The following is an 18,493-nucleotide window of genomic DNA, read 5'->3' as shown; positions in this document are numbered from 1 at the left end:
CACCAAGATTATATTTTAAATGATGTTCCCTTTCTTACATGTACATCTTCATTATGGTGTAACATTACCTTCCTTTTCTTCTTTTGAACTGTTTAAGGTGTTTTAAAAGTGTCGGCACGAACAGTGGAACATCATGTGTGATGTTCCGGTAAAGGTAAGATAACTAAATGCTACCCTCGGGGTAAATTGTAATTACTGCTGGATTTCTGTTTTCAAATTTTAATGGTGTATTTTGTTATTGATTTATGTTTTCATTTGCATCTAAATTTGTTAAGTAAAGTTTAGGATTACACTTGTCTTTGCTTCTTCAGCATTGCCAATAACTTCCACCGCCTGGACATGGTTCCCAGCCGCTTCTCAGTTATCCTTTCTTAGCCGTCATGTTGGTTATCCTGTTATTATTTTCTGTGCTTAATGTGTTTAACGGTAGCAAACATTAATATTATTTTTATTACTCCTATTACTTGTAACCTTACCTTTTTGGAGGTTACAGAATGGTATCAGAGCTTTGGGTTGCTGAAGAAGGAAAGTTGATGGTGATTCGATGATTATAACCTAAAACTTAATTCAAGTATTATCTCGTAGTTTCTTTTTGGTTAACATGTCTCGTGCCATCCCAGGTCCATTCCATTTGAGGAAGGAGGAATTAGCTTACGAACTTCGTATTCGTAAGTTGAATTCGACAGGAAGGGTTAAAGATGACACGAGCTTGTTAAAACAATCGCTAAATGAACCTGTTTTCGTCCCTGGGTTATCAACAGATGAAGTGTGCGCATCTTTGTCGATTGTTAGAGATAAAATTGTAGAATATAAAGCCATTATTGTGTCATTTTGTTCCTCTAAACCGTCTGATGCAAGTTAACACATGCGAAAGGCCAAGTGCAGCATTACATGGACAGGATTCGCGACCTGTTAGCTCATAATTTATCTGAAAATGAGCGAAGCGAGTGCGAATTGTTATTACACTTTTGTGATATTCTTGATAAAATTGTTGGATTGCTGGAAGGTAATTCATTGCCTAGCTCAAGTTCAATAGTTAATGTGCCTGTTCAATCTGAGACATGTGACAGTGATACTATTTCTGTATCAACTGCTTCACAAATTAGTATAGTGGTAACTTGTAATGATATTCCCCTGCAATCTTCTCCTGCTGTATTTACTAGTGCTTCTCTGCCCATGAATAATTATAGTGGTGCTTCTTGTACGCAAGTTGCTATGTCAGCTGTTCCTATGGGAACTGTTAATTCTACTGTGTCTTTATCTCAACCTCCGGTTGCGACCCAAGTTGTTTCTCAAGACTGCACAATCTATCTGTAGGTGACCAGGTCTATGTAAAGACTCATCCCGTTAGTAGTGCTGCGGACCATGTAATTAGCAAGTTATCCCCCAGATTTCGAGGTCCCTGCACAATTTTGAAATTTTTAACCCCTGTGTCATTGTTAGTCAGTGATCCTGAAGGAAAGACGATCAGTTGTGTGCATTTATCTCAGATAAAAATTCCCTAGTTATGAGATAATACTTTAGAAACTATTTTTGTTTTGGGGTAGTTATAAGAATTAGTTGTAAGCAAATTCTAGTTAATGGGCTGGCAAGCTGTTTTTCCGGATTCTATAGTTAATAATTTAGTTACGTCACCTTAGTTGTAATGGGAATGGTCATTTATGATCATTTTAGATATAATTTAGTATGTATTTTGGGGGTAGAATTAAGATCTTCATAACTGGGGATTGTTGTCAAAATTTTGAAATCAGGGTAAACTCCGGTAGAGTTTTTTGTGTTTCTTTTAAACATTTCCTAAATTTTATCTTGAGGTATCCATAGTGCTTGCCTGAATGGGGGGCTAAGATAGTCCAAAACCTGTGGGGGAACCTCCCAAATGAAGGTCGGGGAGACACTGGTTGGGTGCCTCCAAGCTCTTGTCCACCAGGGTGGCTTTAGCTTTTGAAATTCCCTGTCTGCTGCGGATAAATTTCTGTTGCAGTGGCCGGAGGGGGATACAATCCCCGTTTCTGCTGTCGTGCCTAGAGGAGAGGTGCATTATGTCTTGGGCTCTGCCGTTCTGCACCGCAACCCAGTGACCAGATGTCCAGGTGACAGCTACTGTTCCTGCCTGACAATCAGACGACCGTTTGCATGGTGGTGACCATCATCCCATGCCAAAGATCCTGATTAAATATTTACCAGACATACACTGACGTGGCCATTAGTGGCACGTGGTCTCATCTATACTTGGACATTTCTATCAACAGCGCTGTAACCGGATATTCTAATGATGCCAGTCTTGCTGGACTGTGCGCAATTACCCAGTTTGAACTGTAATGTGGAGGCTGAAGACAGCGGCCGCGTCGTCAGTCACATGAGCAGCAAGAACTTGTGGTGCTATAGTGTAAATAAAGAAAAAGAAACTCAAGAACTCAATCCAAAAGATGTCTTTCTTCTTTTGTGTCCAGATTTTTTTTTTTTTTTTCCAGGGAACGTTTAAGTTTTTTTAAAGAAAATAATTTCCATGTTGGTGTTTGATGGACATGAGAGGAACAGTAAACAAAATTTTTTTTTAATCTCTTTAGTGTATATTTTATGTGCTTTCTCTTTCAGTGAACATTATGTTATATGTCCTTTGTTTTTTCAGTGACGTCTTTCCTTTGTTTTTCCAGTGACTTCTTTTAAAAGTGATTAATTGTTTTTAAAATTATGCAGAAACTGGACTGCTAAATAAAGTGAATAACATTTTTAGTTTTGGAGCTGTGCTCCAAATTAATGGAGGGGTGTATGTAGTGATTACTTGGACTTGGAAGACGGTGAGGAATTGTATATATTTTATGGGTTAATTTTATATATAATGTAATTGTCTCTCCTCAGTATGTGAATTTTGGAATTGTTTAATTTTTTTATGGCTTTAAGATTGGTTCTTTATCATGGGAAAAGTAAAGTAAGATATATTAGGAAACACCGCATCCTGTTGTGTACACGTGCCAGATTGGTGTGGGATATTTCCGGAAATTGCATCAATTTCGTAACTTCTCAATCTTCTTTATCAGCACTAATTTCTGCGCTTTAATTGGAGAAAATAAAAAGTAAATGTGATTGGTAGGTGAAGGAAAAAGATTGGATGCTCATTGGCTGTTGTAAGGTTTCCTAATTTCCGGAGAGAAGCGTTGTCGCTAGAGCCTTGCTCTGCCAAGGCGTCTTTTCTGTTTGACCAGTGAAGGGAAAGGTTGCCTTCAAGGGTACGGGTCTCCTTGGCCCCGCCATCAGGTAAGCACTTAATTGTTTTTCACCTTTCAGGTATTTAGTTTCAAATGTAGTGTTTCATTTAATTTATTTTGCCGGAGCTTACCCCTGGTTTTCCTTCAGCTTCCAAATTTTATTAAAATGACTTAGCCATTTCGGTAAGTCACGTCACATCTGTAAAGAAACAGTTCCCACTTTGTTGATTTTGTAAATTATTTATTCGATGCCTTTCGATTTAATCATAATATGTAAATTTCACCCTGGGGCTGTCTCGTTAATTCTGCTTCATCTTGGAGTATTCACCTTTAGGACGGGAACCCTTTCTCAGAAGTGTTTTTGGGAGGGCTGCCTACTGAAGATGCTCTGCACCAAGATTATATTTTAAATGTTGTTCCCTTTCTTACATGTACATCTTCATTATAGTGTAACATTACCTTCCTTTTCTTCTTTTGAACTGTTTAAGGTATTTTAAAAGTGTCGGCACGAACAGTGGAACGTCATGTGTGATGTTCCAGTATAAGATTAGATAACTAAATGCTACCCTCGGGGTAAATTGTAATTACTGCTGGATTTCTGTTTTCAAATTTTAATGGTGTATTTTGTTATTGATTTATGTTTTCATTTGCATCTAAATTTGTTAAGTAAAGTTTAGGATTACACTTGACTTCGCTTCTTCAGCATTGCCAATACCTTCCACCGCCTGGACATGGTTCCCAGCCGCTTCCCGGTTCTCCTTTCTTAGCCGTCATGTTGGTTATCCTGTTATTATTTTCTGTGCTTAATGTGTTTAACGGTAGCAAACATTAATATTATTTTTATTATTCCTATTACTTGTAACCTTACCTTTTTGGAGGTTACAAATTACATACGCTAGTATCAAGTTTATGCCTTTGCTGGCTGGACCTAGTGTTTACAGTGCACTATGTCTTCTGGTATGGGCTAGAGCAATTTTGTTACTTTCATTGATTTGTCTCTGTCTTATCCTTGGCTTTGACAATATGAAAGTGACTGAGGTATGAGTGATACTAGTAATACCATTCCTTCTGCAGCCAGTCCCTGCCATGAATGGTGTGAAAATGTTGCTCATAGGGTCGGTTGGTGCATGCATTTCAGTGGACTTGGCAGACTGATATGTAACAGCAACTTCTGACTCGGTGAGGAAAGCAACGAGAAACTACCTCACTCCTCATTTCCCTAGTACGCTTCTTCAGTGATGCCTAGACCATCTGTGACAGCTGATGGCAGAGCTGTTTAGGATCCAACCAGCCTTAGGGCTGAAGACTGAACATACATACATACATACATACATACATACATACATACATACATACATACATACATACATACATACAGTATCAAGTTGAATATTTCAAACTGCATAAAAAGTAAACCAGTTTTTCCGACAATAAGCATAGTGAAATCTGAAATATGTGGCTGCAAATAATACTAAACAATGATTTATTAATATTTAAATGTCATTATCCCTCACTATGATGCACTGCAAAGCTTAGGTATTTCTACATTGAAAAATTATGATTTCAGCTGTTTTGTCGTAGCCATTCACTCGAAATTGTTCTTAAATTATTCTACTTATTTCAAATAAGGTAAAAGACAAGTGATGAAAGTTTCACTGAGTTAGCATTGTCTTGGATGTATCCTATTTAAACAGTTATATTACAACTAGCATGTTTAGTGAACCAAATTATAATATTGCTTTCAGATCTGAATATTGGTTATGATAATCAGAGAAGGCCGTGAAAATAAAATGTTCTGGACCTGTAATTAATTAATTAAACTTTGCAGATAAACCACAATGATGGAAGACCAGGTTGTTGATGGAGATATATCAGATGTTGATGAAGAAGAGAGCTTCTTCCAGGATGTGGATATTCTTCAAGAGCATGGAATTGTAAGTCAATAATCGTACTGTGAAATATCCTATTTTTGAAGATTTAGGTGGATAGTATAGTCTTATACAGGGAGTATAATTAAGACTTTGTAATGGAGTACTGGTACTGAGGTATAGGAGTGCAGAGAAGCGGTGACAGTTAGTGGACGTAGTCATCTCAAAGAAGCAACATGATTACACATGTAGAAACAAAACTGAATTTCCAGCTATATACATTCTCAGGACAAACAAACAAACAAACGAACAAACAAACAATCTGAACTCTCCAGTATTTACAGAAGATGTTGAAAGTGATCTTGAGCTGTGATGCGAGCTTCACATCTTGTAATGAGATTTCTAAACACACTTTGCAGTTCATGGACACTGATGGAATGCACAGTGTTTCTAATTTTGATATTTAATTCTTCTACAGTTTGAGAATTATTCCTGTATACTTTTCCTTCCTTTGAGATTTCCCTATAGACAAAAGTCGTATTTGTTTAAATTAGGTGAAGAAGGGGGCCATAGGCCTTTACTGATGATATGATCATCATCAAACAGTTCCTGCAGCTGTTGCATAGAGCTAAGCGCTGTATGGGCCGTCATACCATTCTGCTGGAAATAGCCACACCCTTTTTCTTTCTTCAGTCAGTTCAGCAAAAAATGGTTCAAAAATGTTGTGAATATAATGGTCAAAAGTAATCATGTCCTGAAAAATATTGGACCGATAATTCGTCTGGCACTAACAGCGCATCATACACACAACTTTCCATCATGCAGAGATCTTGGCTGTAAAATGTGTGGATTCTCTGGATGCCTGATCCTATTGTTCTGTGAATTGACATACTCAAATGAAACCATGCTTTGTCACTCATAGAAAGAAAGTTCAGACCCACAGTACCATTGTGGACACCATTCATTAGGTAAACATAAACCACATGGCACTACAGCCCTGACAGGCCTTGGCCTTCCAAATTGATCGCTGCTCAGGCCGAAGGCCTGCATATTACGAGATGACACATGATCAGTGTGACGAATCCTGTCGGTCGTTATTCTTGGTTTTCTAGACTGACGTCCCATATCACCATTAGATAACTCCTCAATTGTAATCACATAGGTTGAGTGGACCTCGAACCAACCCTCAGCACGAGGTAAAAATCACTGACCTGGCCAGGAATTGAACACGAGGCCTCTGGGTGAGAGGCAGGCATGCTACTCCTAGACTGCAGGGCTGGACACTGTTCATTAGCCAATTGCAAAGTCTTATTTTTGCAATGAAATCTGTAGGCTGTATTTTATGGACTGAATGAATCTTGACTTACTTACTTGACTTATTTCCTGTTGCTCCTCCTGGAGCATAGGGCTTCCGTGAAACACTTCCATCTGTTCCTATTGTTGGCTAACCTCTTCACTTCATTCCAAGTTTTTCCCACTGTTAGACATTCCTCTTCGATCGTCTTTTTCCAGGTCCTCTTTGGACGTCCGCGCTTTCTAGCGCCTTGGGGGTTCCAGTCGAGTGCTGTCTTTTCAATGGCTCCAGCGGGGTTCCTTAAAGTATGTCCTATCCAACACCATTTTCTCTCCCTTATCTGCATTTCAATTGGCTGCTGGTTAGTTTCTTCCCATAGATCTTCATTTGAAATAACATCCGGCCATCTTCTGTTGAACATACGTCTTAGACAGCGATTCACAAATACTTGCAGTTGTTTAGTCGTCTTCTGGGTAACTTTCTACGTTTCACAGCTGTAAAGCAGAACGGGCTTAACATTTGTGTTAAAAAGTTGTAACTTAGTTTTTCTAGAAATTTTCTTGTTTCCTCATATAGGATACAATTGAACAAAAGCACCATTCGCTTTCCTGATATGACTCTTAATGTCTTCTTCTGCTCCTCCAGTCGTAGTAACCATACTCCCAAGATATATGAAGGAGTCTACTCGTTCACCTCTTTATCATCTATAGACAATTTATCATCAATCTTGGAATTGACCCTCATCTCCTTGGTCTTATTAATATTTATTTTAAGTCCAGAATCCTCTGCCTCCTCCTTCAACCGCTTAATCTTCTCTTCCATATCTCTGAACCGTTGAGCCAGTAGGCAGATGTCATCTGCAAAAACAAGGTCTTCTAACCTATCTTGTAAGCCCCACTGGATCCCCCTTTTCCGACCTCGATACACTCTCCTGAGCACACTATCCAACACAAGTAGGAAAAGTATCGGAGAAAGAATACAGCCCTGTTGAAATCCCGAGGTCACATCTATTGGTTCAGTAAGATCTCCCATATGCAGAACCTGACATTTATAACCCTCGTACCGAGCTTGATAGCTGCAGTTGCTTAAGTGCGGCCAGTATCCAGTATTCAGGAAATAGTAGGTTCGAACCCCACTGTCGGCAGCCCTGAAAATGGTTTTCCGTGGTTTCCCATTTTCACACCAGGCAAATGCTGGGACTGTACCTTAATTAAGGCCATGGCCGCTTCCTTCCCACTCCTAGCCCTTCCCTGTCCCATCGTCGCCATAAGACCTATCTGTGTTGGTGCGACGTAAAGCAACTAGATAAAAAAAAATCCTTGTACATATCCTTTGTAATATTCAGAATCTTTTGTGGTACACCATATTCTTCAAGTGTTTGCCACATAACTCTTCTATTTACAGAGTTGAAGGCCTTCTCAAAGTCAATGAAAGTCAAGTAGAGGGTATTCTGCCATTCTGGACTTTGCTCCAAGATGATTCTCAGAGTGTTTATGAGATCGACACAGCTATGGTGTTTACGAAAACCAGCCTGTTCCCTTCTAAGGTGCAATTCCACAGCATCCTTCACCCGCTCTAAAATGATCCTTGAAAGCACCTTACTTGGTACCGACAACAGTGTAATTCCCCTCCAATTATCACACTTAGTAATATCCCCTTTCTTTGGTATCTTAACAATCAGGCCTTTCTTCCATTCAGCTGGTAGCTTTTCTTCATTCCAGATCCTTTCCAAGAGGGGGTGCAATAATTTTGCCGAGGTCTCAATATCTGCTTTAAGTATTTCTGGCACGATATTATCCATACCGGGTGCTTTTACGGTTCTTATCTATTTCAAGGCCTTCTCTATTTCTGAACAGGTTGGAGGATGTAAATTTATTCTTGGGTCACTATCTACTGCTTCCATTTGTTGGTTACCATTCTGTCCTGTATCTTTATTGAGCAACTCTGAGAAATGTTCCTTCCATCTCTGTAGCTGTTCTTCCCGGGTGGTCAGTAGTTCACCTCTCTTGTTTTTAACAGGTTTATTTCTGATAAATCCTCTCCTTGACAGTTTCTTTGTGATACTATACAATTCCTTAGCATCTCCCCTTGCTGATGCCTCTTCTGCCATTCGTGCTTGTTCATGTACCCGCTGTATATGATCTTTTCTTACGCTTTTCTTCACACTCTTATCAGCTTCCACATATTCCTTTTGTGCTGCGGCTTTCTGTTGTCTTGTTTTACACACATTAATCTTTGCCTTAACTAGCTTTCTAGCCTCTTTTTTTTCCAAGTATCATCAGACATCCATTTCTTCTTGAGATAATTGTGAAATCCAAGCACCTCACTAACGTCGAAATATATGTCCTTGACTTTCTCCCATGATAATTGTCAACATCGATCATAAGTTCTGGTTCAACAGCAAGAGCTTCAAAGCGGTTTCTTAATTCTATCTGGAATTCTCTCCTTTTACTTTCATCTTGCAATTTACCTGAATCAAATTTCTTGTTTTGCCTTTCAAATTTCCTTCCACTTGCCACAATTTTCATTCTAATGTCTGCAACTACCAGGTGATGATCACTTCCAATATCTGCCCCTCTTTTATTTCTAACATCAGTCAATGATCTTCTAAACTTTCTACTTATGGCGATGAGGTCTATCTGGTTTTCTGTAACTTGATCTGGCGACACCGTAATCTTAAGGCATCGTTTATGAGGGATTAAAGTGCCACCCACTACCAAATCATGGCTAGCACAGAAATCAATGAAAAGCTCCCCATTTTTGTTACAGTCACCAACTCCATGCACTCCCATAATTTGTTCCAGTCCCTCATTGTTAGAACCAACCTTTGCATTTAAATCCCCCATCACAATAATAATATCTCTCTTTCCCATTTTCTTAATAGTCTCATTTAGATGGCAGTAGAATTCTTCCTTTTTTTCAATCTGTGACATTTCTGTGGGAGCATAACACTGGATCACAATCACATTGCGAACCTGGGTCTTGAATCGAGCTGTCATCAGTCTTTCTGAGATGGGTTTCCAATCAAGGAGGCTCCTCTTTGCAGTTTCATTCAGTAGCAATCCTACACCTTCTCTATGTTCTGCATCCTCCCCCATTTGCCCAGAATACAGGAATGTGCACTTATTAAGAGTCTGTATTTCTCCGAAGTCTGGCCACCGTACTTCACTTAATCTAAGGATATCCAGCCTGTATTCCTCCATCACTTTAGCCACCTGCTTCAATTTACTGCTCTCTCTCAGGGTTCTGACATTCCAAAAACCTATTCTCGTTTTCCATTTCATGCCAAAAGTCGTCAACTTATTATCCATCTGGTTGTGTTTCACTTCGATTTCTTTAATAGTTTATATTTAAGGCTGTGCGAGTTATTAGCCCACAGCAACCCGAGCTTGGTGGTGGGACTGCCACCTAAGCCTCCAAGCCTGCTGTTTTCTGTAGGGGTTGTCTCCCTTAGCCTTTGAAGATCCCTCTTCACCACAAGGCAGTGGTTCCCCTTGTTTCCTTAAACCCCACGGGAAGAGGGTTGCCTCGTTTGCCAGATTTGCCATTCCAAAAGTCTCTTTTTCCGCCGCATCTGCCATTGAGGACTTGACCAGAGCCCCGTTAGCTCTCACTTTTCAGGGTTCCTGTAGGGTCTTCACAGCTACCGTAGCAGTCATGGGGCACACACAGTCCCCGCAGTACATCACCCCTGCAGGCAATCCCTTACTTCATGCCATTGCCCACCTCCCACTACGTGGACGAGGGGATGGACTTATGGGAGGCACTGAATGGATCTAATAATTCTAATAATGCTATTGGCTTTACGTCCCACTAACTACATTTCGGTTTTCGAAGATGCCGAGGTGCTGGAATTTTGTCCTGGAGGAATTTTTTTATATGCTAGTAAATCTACCGACATGAGGCTGACGTATTTGAGCACCTTCAAATACCACCGGACTGAGCCAGGATTGAACCCGCCAAGTTACATATTCTTATAACTATTGTGGATAACTATTCATATTTCTACTCCTGCATATAGTTCTTCAGTAACATCTTGAAAATCTGTTTGGGAATATCTATGCCCCATCAACCTGTAGGCATTATTGATTCTTGATCACACAGCTGTGAGCTTTCATTTGGGAGATAGAGGGTTCGAACCCCACTGTCAGTGGCCCTAAAGATGGTTTTCCATGGTTTCTCATTTTCACACCAGGCAATTACTGGGGCTGTACCTTCATTAAGGCCATGGTTGCTTCCTTCCCACTCCTAGCCCTTTCCTATCCCATTGTCGCCATAAGACCTATCTGTGTCGGTGCAGTGCAAGGAAATTGTAAAAAAAAAAAAAAAATGCATATGCATTGTCAAAGAGATCTCTGTGATTGTACTGGTCAAGGAGAATATTGAAAAATTTGCTGAAAATTTTGAGTTTTGTGATCAGGATGTTCTCAGGGAATAACCTTTTTTGAAAATTAGTCCCCAAATTACACATAATTCAGGTTATACTAGTTGATTTATGTCTCTAATATACTGTACTATGCACAGCAAACATGCAAATAAACAAATATTGTAGGAGATAGCACCTTAATACCATTATTCCAGGAGTATGGTCCAGTGTGGTATAATTTCTATGGAAACTAAACCTCTCTTTATATAGAGGCATGATAGCTCAGTAGCACAGTCATTGTCATTGGCTTCTCACCAAGGTGGCCACATAGGCCAATGCATATGGGAATTTCAAAATGAAAAATCATGTCATCGAAAGCGACTTTCAACCTATTAGGTCGTGTTACGTACATTTAGTACGTGATGAAGAGATGTTAAGTACAGAACAAAAATGGCCAACCAGACACCAGTGGGATCCGAACCCACAACCTCCCGATTTCGCCGTCGGTTGCTCTACCAAGTACAGAACAAAAATGGCCAACCAGATCCCACTGGTGTCTGGTTGGCCATTTTTGTTCTGTACTTAACATCTCTTCATCACGTACTAAATGTACGTAACACGACCTAATAGGTTGAAAGTCGCTTTCGATTACAATGTGGTCGTGAAAATTCAATATTCATTGACTTGGCCCTCAACGGGCAACTTGAACGCACTCTACAGTGTGATGGTAGTAGTACCAGACCTGTAGCTTAGATCCTTTCCAACAGAACAAAGATGGCCTAGGCCACCATAGCTCAATTGGTAGAGCAACCGACGCGAAATCGGGAGGTTGTGGGTTCGGATCCCACTGGTGTCTGGTTGGCCATTTTTGTTCTGTACTTAACATCTCTTCATCACGTACTAAATGTACGTAACACGACCTAATAGGTTGAAAGTCGCTTTCGATTACAATGTGGTCATGAAAATTCAATATTCATTGACTTGGCCCTGAACGGGCAACTTGAACGCACTCTACAGTGTGATGGTAGTAGTACCAGACCTGTAGCTTAGATCCTTTCCAACAGAACAAAGATGGCCTAGGCCACCATAGCTCAATTGGTAGAGCAACCGACGCGAAATCGTGAGGTTGTGGGTTCGGATCCCACTGGTGGCTGGTTGGCCATTTTTGTTCTGTACTTAACATCTCTTTGTCACATACTAAATGTACGTAACATGACCTAATAGGTTGAAAGTCGCTTTCGATTACAATGTGGTCGTGAAAATTCAATATTCATTGACTTGGCCCTCAACGGGCAACTTGAACGCACTCTACAGTGTGATGGTAGTAGTACCAGACCTGTAGCTTAGATCCTTTCCAACAGAACAAAGATGGCCTAGGCCACCATAGCTCAATTGGTATAGCAACCGACGCAAAATCGGGAGGTTGTGGGTTCGGATCCCACTGGTGTCTGGTTGGCCATTTTTGTTCTGTACTTAACATCTCTTCATCACGTACTAAATGTATGTAACACGACCTAATAGGTTGAAAGTCGCTTTCGATTATAATGTGGTCGTGAAAATTCAATATTCATTGACTTGGCCCTCAACAGGCAACTTGAACGCACTCTACAGTGTGATGGTAGTAGTACCAGACCTGTAGCTTAGATCCTTTCCAACAGAACAAAGATGGCGAATTCGGATCCCACTGGTGTCTGGTTGGCCATTTTTGTTCTGTACTTAACATCTCTTCATCACGTACTAAATGTACGTAACACGACCTAATAGGTTGAAAGTCGCTTTCGATTACAATGTGGTCGTGAAAATTCAATATTCAAAAATCATGTCCTTTTGTTTCGGATTCCATTGAAAACTGGAGGTCCCATGGCAGTAACCATGATATCAAGAATCATGTAAAACTACAAATTTGCTTGTTTTGCCTCGCTATATAGAATACAGACTACTCTCAGTAGCCTGAAGTTGTGGAGGTCTCCAGAGTGCAAGCAATGCTGAGGAATTACATATGTTCACAAAGTTTTATATTTCATTATAACTAACATAAGAAATTGCATTAGAATTGGCAAAGTTGTACAGATACAGGAAGTTATTTTTTGGCCTTGTTTGTAACTGAGTGTAGCCCAGATTCGAGGCCACACTAATTACCTGTCATAATAAAAGGTATGCTGATGGTTGCACATGGCCAGTCAGTTTCAATTTGCAGATAGAAGAGGAAACATAATTTTATTTATGTTATTCTGATTCAGTTTGGTGTTAAGAGATCAATATAAGTCTTTGCAATTTATGTTATTACAATCTATTGATGGAGACCTGTGTGTTACAGAAGTAAATTTTACTTTGTTTGTAAGTACATTAAGCCTACCCTTAGTCCAGGAGCTAATGAAGATGAAATGAATGATGATGAATGAAATTGGGTGAGGGTGGGGAAGGAATCAGCTGTGGTCTATGAATCGGAACTGTCCCATCATTTGCCTGGAAGTGAAAATAGGAAACCACAGAAAGCCATTTTCAGGACAGCCGAAGGTGGGGTTTGAACCCACACGTCTCTCGAATTCAGAGCTTGGTTTCATAGCCATAGTGTGTGTTGGCCACTCTGCTCAGTAAGTAAATTTTACTTCAGTGTATTGAAATGTGATGCAATAATACATCTATATATATATAAAATAAGAGTTTTGTTTGTACATTGCTCAGAATTTAAAAAGGATGGTATTTTTGTATAATTCGTGTCCACGGTAACAAGGAAATGCACTTTTTAATTTTCCGCATTGTCTGTCTGTCTGTCTGTCTGTCTGTCTGTCTGTCTGTCTGTCTGTCTGTATGTATGTATGTATGTATGTATGTATGTATGTATGTATGTATAGTATGCGAACCTTTTCTTGAGCCCTAGTTCCCTTCAGCACTATGGAGCTCAAGGCTCAAGAAAAGGTTCGCGGACTATATGTATGTACATGCATAACAAGAAAACGGCTGAAGATAATTGAATGAAAGTTGGTATGCAGAGTCGAGGAATGAGTCTCTACAATCTAGGCCATAAATAATTGTATTAATGGTCCTATGTTAATGAAAATCAGTAGGCAAAATCTAGGAATAAGTTGCTACCATCTACACCATAAATAATTGTATTCACATTGAGGAAATGGTAGTTTAGGGGAAGGCCTAAAATGTAATCTATATATTATATAAAATAAGAGTTTTGTCTGTACATTGCTCAGAATTTAAAAAGGATAGTATTTCTGTATCAGTCGTGTCCACAGTAACAAGGAAATGCACTTTTTAAATTTTCCATTTCTGCCTGTCTGCCTGTATGTCTGTCTGTCAGTATGTATGTACACGCATCACAAGAAAACGGCTGAAGATAATTGAATGAAAGTCAGTATGCAGTCGAGGAATAAGTCTCTACGATCTAGGCCATAAATAATTGTATTCACACTGAGTGAAATGGTAGTTTAGGGGAAGGCCTAAAATTTAATTCTCAAATATTTGTTATTAGTGGTCATATCTTAACAAAAATCAGTAGGCAAAGTCTAGGAATAAATTGCTACCATCTACACCATAAATAATTGTATTCACATTGAGAAAAATGGTAGTTTAGGGGAAGGCCTAAAATTTAATTCTCAAATATTTATGTTATTAGTGTTCCTATCGTAATGAAAATCAGTATGCAAAGTCGAGGAAAAAGTTGCTATAATCTAGGCCATATATAATTTTATTCACACTGAGTAAAATGGTAGTTTAGGGGACAGCCTAAAATTTAATTCTCAAATATTTATGTTATTATTGGTCATATCGATAAATACTACATAACTAAAGTTATATAGTTATTAAATATATCATTTACATATCACTTATATCTTATACATTGTTACCGTACCGGCTGTCATCGCAGAGATATTAATGAATTTGGATTTTTATTACTAAGTCCATATTAGCACCGAGTCATGAGAGAATGGGTGAACAGAATTTAATGAAAATCGGTATGTGAAGTCGGAGAATAAGGAACTACAGTGTACGCCAGAAATAATTTTATAAGATGCCTTAATATCACAGAGTTGAAAGAAAACTACATATGAAGGCCTACAATATAGAAAGCTCAAAAAATTGATCAACAATAACATTACATTGACCATTGTTTGTTGTGATGTGCTCTGTGTCTTCTGTTGCCCCTCATCTACGATAGATAGGATTACTGTTGTGTACCGAGTTTTTTAAAATTTGCTTTATGTTGCACCGACAGAGATAGGTCTTATTGCGATGATGGGCTAGGAAAGGGCTAGGAGTGTGAAGGAAGCGGCCTTGGCCTTAATTAAGATACAGCCCCAACATTTGCCTGGTGAAAATGGGAAACCATGGAATATCATCTTCACGATGCCGACAGTAAGGTTCGAATCCACTATATCCCGAATGCAAGCTCACGGCTGCGCGCCCCTAACCACACATCCAATTCACCCGGTCGTAATGAGTGTAACAGCCTGCTTGAATATTGGCAGGAAATAGCTGGGGAGTTAGATAACATTCTTCTTTAGCATGCCATTCCTCTGGTTCATAATTTTTCTGATACTACTGGTATGTAACACACTGGTTCATCATAGCATTCGAGCTATTCCATTTCTACTCTGAGGCACTGACTGGAATGAGCAGTGTGCATATTTAATGGAATAATGGCAGAGGAGTGTTCACGGCTGTCTGTGGCCTGGTCATTCTAGCTCTGGAACTTTGGACTGTTAGAGCAGCACCGTATTACTGTTTGTTGAAAGTGAGAAAATGTGCAGTTTTTTATTTGATCGAGTATTTTATATGATAACATTGCTTTTAATTGCTACTTTCCTACTGACGTTTTTGTAATAACTGTTATTTAATTCAGTTAGGAAAACCACAAGATCGGTCTTGCTGAGAATCCTGTAGCGAAGCACGGGTATATCAGCTAGTAATTTATAAATATGACACTTCTGTGATAAGTTAGGTGGGATGCATATCGGCAATTAATAGAGAAATTCCCTGGTGAGCCAGTTTTTAGACTTAGGAAAACAGGGAATTTGAAAAACTGAATTCCCAAGCTAAAGCATCAAGTTCTAACAGACAAAAGACTTGGATTAAATTGTTAAGGTATCAGGACATTTTCCAAACAAATCTCTGCATAGTCTTTCACAGAAAACAGGGCTTAAAATTCTCAGCCTATGAAGCATATAAACTTTTAAAACTGAAACCTTACAGAGTGTCCACAGTCCAAGAATTATCAGTGTGTGACAATGCTTAGTCTTATTCTTCTTTCTCTTCCTCTTCCTCTTCCTCTTCCTCTTCCTCTTCCTCTTCCTCTTCCTCTTCCTCTCCTGATTTACCCACAGCCTGGTGGGGTTGCAGATAGAAACTTTGTTGCACATATGGACTAGGCCTATTTTTATGGCTGGTTGCCTTTTCTGATGCCAACGCTATACAACCTGCCTTACATCGCACTGACACAGATAGGTCTTATGGCAACGATGGGATAGGAAAAGGCTAGGAGTGGGAAGAAAGCGGTCGTGGCCTTAATTAAGGTATAGCCCCAGCATTTGCCTGGTGTGTAAATTGGAAACAACGAAAAACCATTTTCAGTGCTGCCGACAGTGGGGTTCGAACCCACTATCTCCCGGATGCAAGCTCACAGCTGCGCGCCCGTGACCGCACAGCCAACTTGCCCAGTATTCGAAGCCTATCTCAAGGATATTATTCGCTATTGCCTGTTTCTGTGGTGGTATGTAGTGTGGTGTTGTTTGTATATGAAAAGGAGTGTATTGAGACAAACACAAAAATTCAGTCCCCCAGTCGAAGGAATTAACCAGATGTGGGTAAAATCCCCAACCTGGCCAGCAATCAAGCCCGGGACCCTCTGAGCTGAACTTGACACTAACCATTTAGCAAGTGTGACAAAGCTAGTCAAGTGAATTTTTGTAGTTGGATTTAGAGGAGCATTGTTAATGGCAGTATTGATCCACAATAATTTTCTTAAAGAATGATTTCATTGAAATGGTTATGTTATTCACAGAATAATAAGCACTAAAGAACATTAACTCCCCAATTAATACTGTAACTGTAACAAGAATGAACAGCCCCGTGTTTATTTAAAATATCACACACAAATACTTCACCGATTTTTGAACAGTTGTCCTGTAATGATTTGCATATTTTCAACAAGATAATGAAAAACACACATCTGAAATATTAATGTCAATATGGGATGTTTTTGATAACTAAATCATTAATACACACATCAAATGTACAGTTTGTGACCATTATCTGTTGGGAACCCTAAAAATGTAGAGTACAGGAATAACCCGAATACTGTAGAGGAACTTAGAGAAAATATCAGAGCAGAAGTTGGTAGAATTATAGAAGCAGTGCTGTTACTATTGTTGAATGCAGATAGACAATACTACAAAAATACTTTCGAACAACTCTCATAACTCAAATTAGTAGGCTACTTATAATCCACGAAAAATGGATAGGAATATGAAAAGAAATATATAACTGAGCATTTGGCTGCATGGTTAGGTGTGCGTTGCTGTGAGCTCACATATAGGGGATGGTAGGTTCGAATCCCACTGTCGGCAGCCCTGAAGATGGTTTTCCGTGGTTTCCCATTTTCACACCAAGCAAATGCGGGGGTTGTACTTTAATTAAGGCCATGGCCTCTACCTTCGCCATCCTAGCCCTTTCCCATCCTTGCATTTCTGAAAACCTTCAATGTTTTAGTGCGACGTTAAATCACATTTAAGAAAAGAAAGTACATAACAGGATAAACACAAATAGCAGATCTGTTTGGGAACGGGAAGCAATAGAAAGAAGCGAACAAAGAATCATGAAAACAGTAAAAGAACAAGGGTAATCTCCACATCTTCAACTAGATGGGTTCTCCCTTTATAAAACCTAATTCCTTTGCACCCATTTCTTTTCAGCCCCCAACAAGCTTGTTTCTGCTTGCCCGCATCATAAGAAGGAAAGATCGACACTCAATGAAGGCCAGGCCACCTTTACAGATCTTCAGTTTGGATGTGCATACTTATGTAAAGGACCCACAAGACTTTTTGTATACCCATATTTTGATCTAGACACAGTCTTTCCTACATCTGTTGTGGGGGGGTGGGTTGGATTCGGATAGAATTTGTTCTCTTTGAATCAAATAATTGACTTTTACCTCATACAGCCAAAATCAATTAAAGACAGCAATATACCACACCAACCAAAGGTTAAATTTGCAAATATTATTTCAACTGAGCTTCACCAAGATTATATACTGTGAACTAACTGCATGAAAGATATTATTTGACCTAGAAATTGTATTAAACAGCAAAGTAGATGAGCTATTGATATCAGAAAGCAATATGATGTAGGATATTATTACAACTCAAAATACACCATAATTTAAGGTGAATGTAGCTGTAATTGATTACAACAGTTGGACCATTCATTCTTAAATTTATTACTGTTTGTTTTTGTTGTTGTTGTTATTATTATCTAAATTAATTATATCCTTTTCAATGCTATAGAATGTTGCAGATATAAAAAAGCTAAAATCATCTGGAATATGCACAATAAAAGGAATTCAAATGTGTACACGGAAGAAATTATGCAATATAAAAGGCTTTTCGGAGGCAAAAGTTGATAAAATAAAAGAAGCATGTGGTAAAATTGGAACAGATGGGTTTCTTACAGCTCTTGAAGTTAGTGCTCGACGGAAGCAAGTATTCAGGATAAGCACGGGAAGCCAAGAGCTTGAGTAAGTTTTGTTATA

General features: G+C 39.2%; 1 protein-coding gene and 1 non-coding gene across 2 annotated transcripts in view; both read left to right on the top strand.

Annotated features, from left to right (window-relative positions):
• Nucleotides 1-18,493, top strand: part of LOC136879201 (meiotic recombination protein DMC1/LIM15 homolog) — a 115,307-nt gene that overhangs the window by 8,828 nt on the left and 87,986 nt on the right. The window contains exons 2-3 of the mRNA XM_067152996.2: nt 5,035-5,140; nt 18,249-18,478. Coding sequence (XP_067009097.1) covers nt 5,045-5,140; nt 18,249-18,478 — 326 coding nt within the window. The 5' untranslated portion in view covers nt 5,035-5,044. The remainder of the gene's footprint in view (nt 1-5,034; nt 5,141-18,248; nt 18,479-18,493) is intronic.
• On the top strand, nt 11,815-11,887 carry TRNAS-CGA (transfer RNA serine (anticodon CGA)). Its single transcript has one exon. It is a non-coding gene; the product is annotated as a tRNA-Ser (tRNA).

The sequence above is a fragment of the Anabrus simplex genome, chromosome 8 (genome assembly GCF_040414725.1).
Source record: "Anabrus simplex isolate iqAnaSimp1 chromosome 8, ASM4041472v1, whole genome shotgun sequence".
NCBI classification, from domain to species: domain Eukaryota; kingdom Metazoa; phylum Arthropoda; class Insecta; order Orthoptera; family Tettigoniidae; genus Anabrus; species Anabrus simplex.
This window is presented reverse-complemented; position numbering and strand designations above follow the sequence as displayed.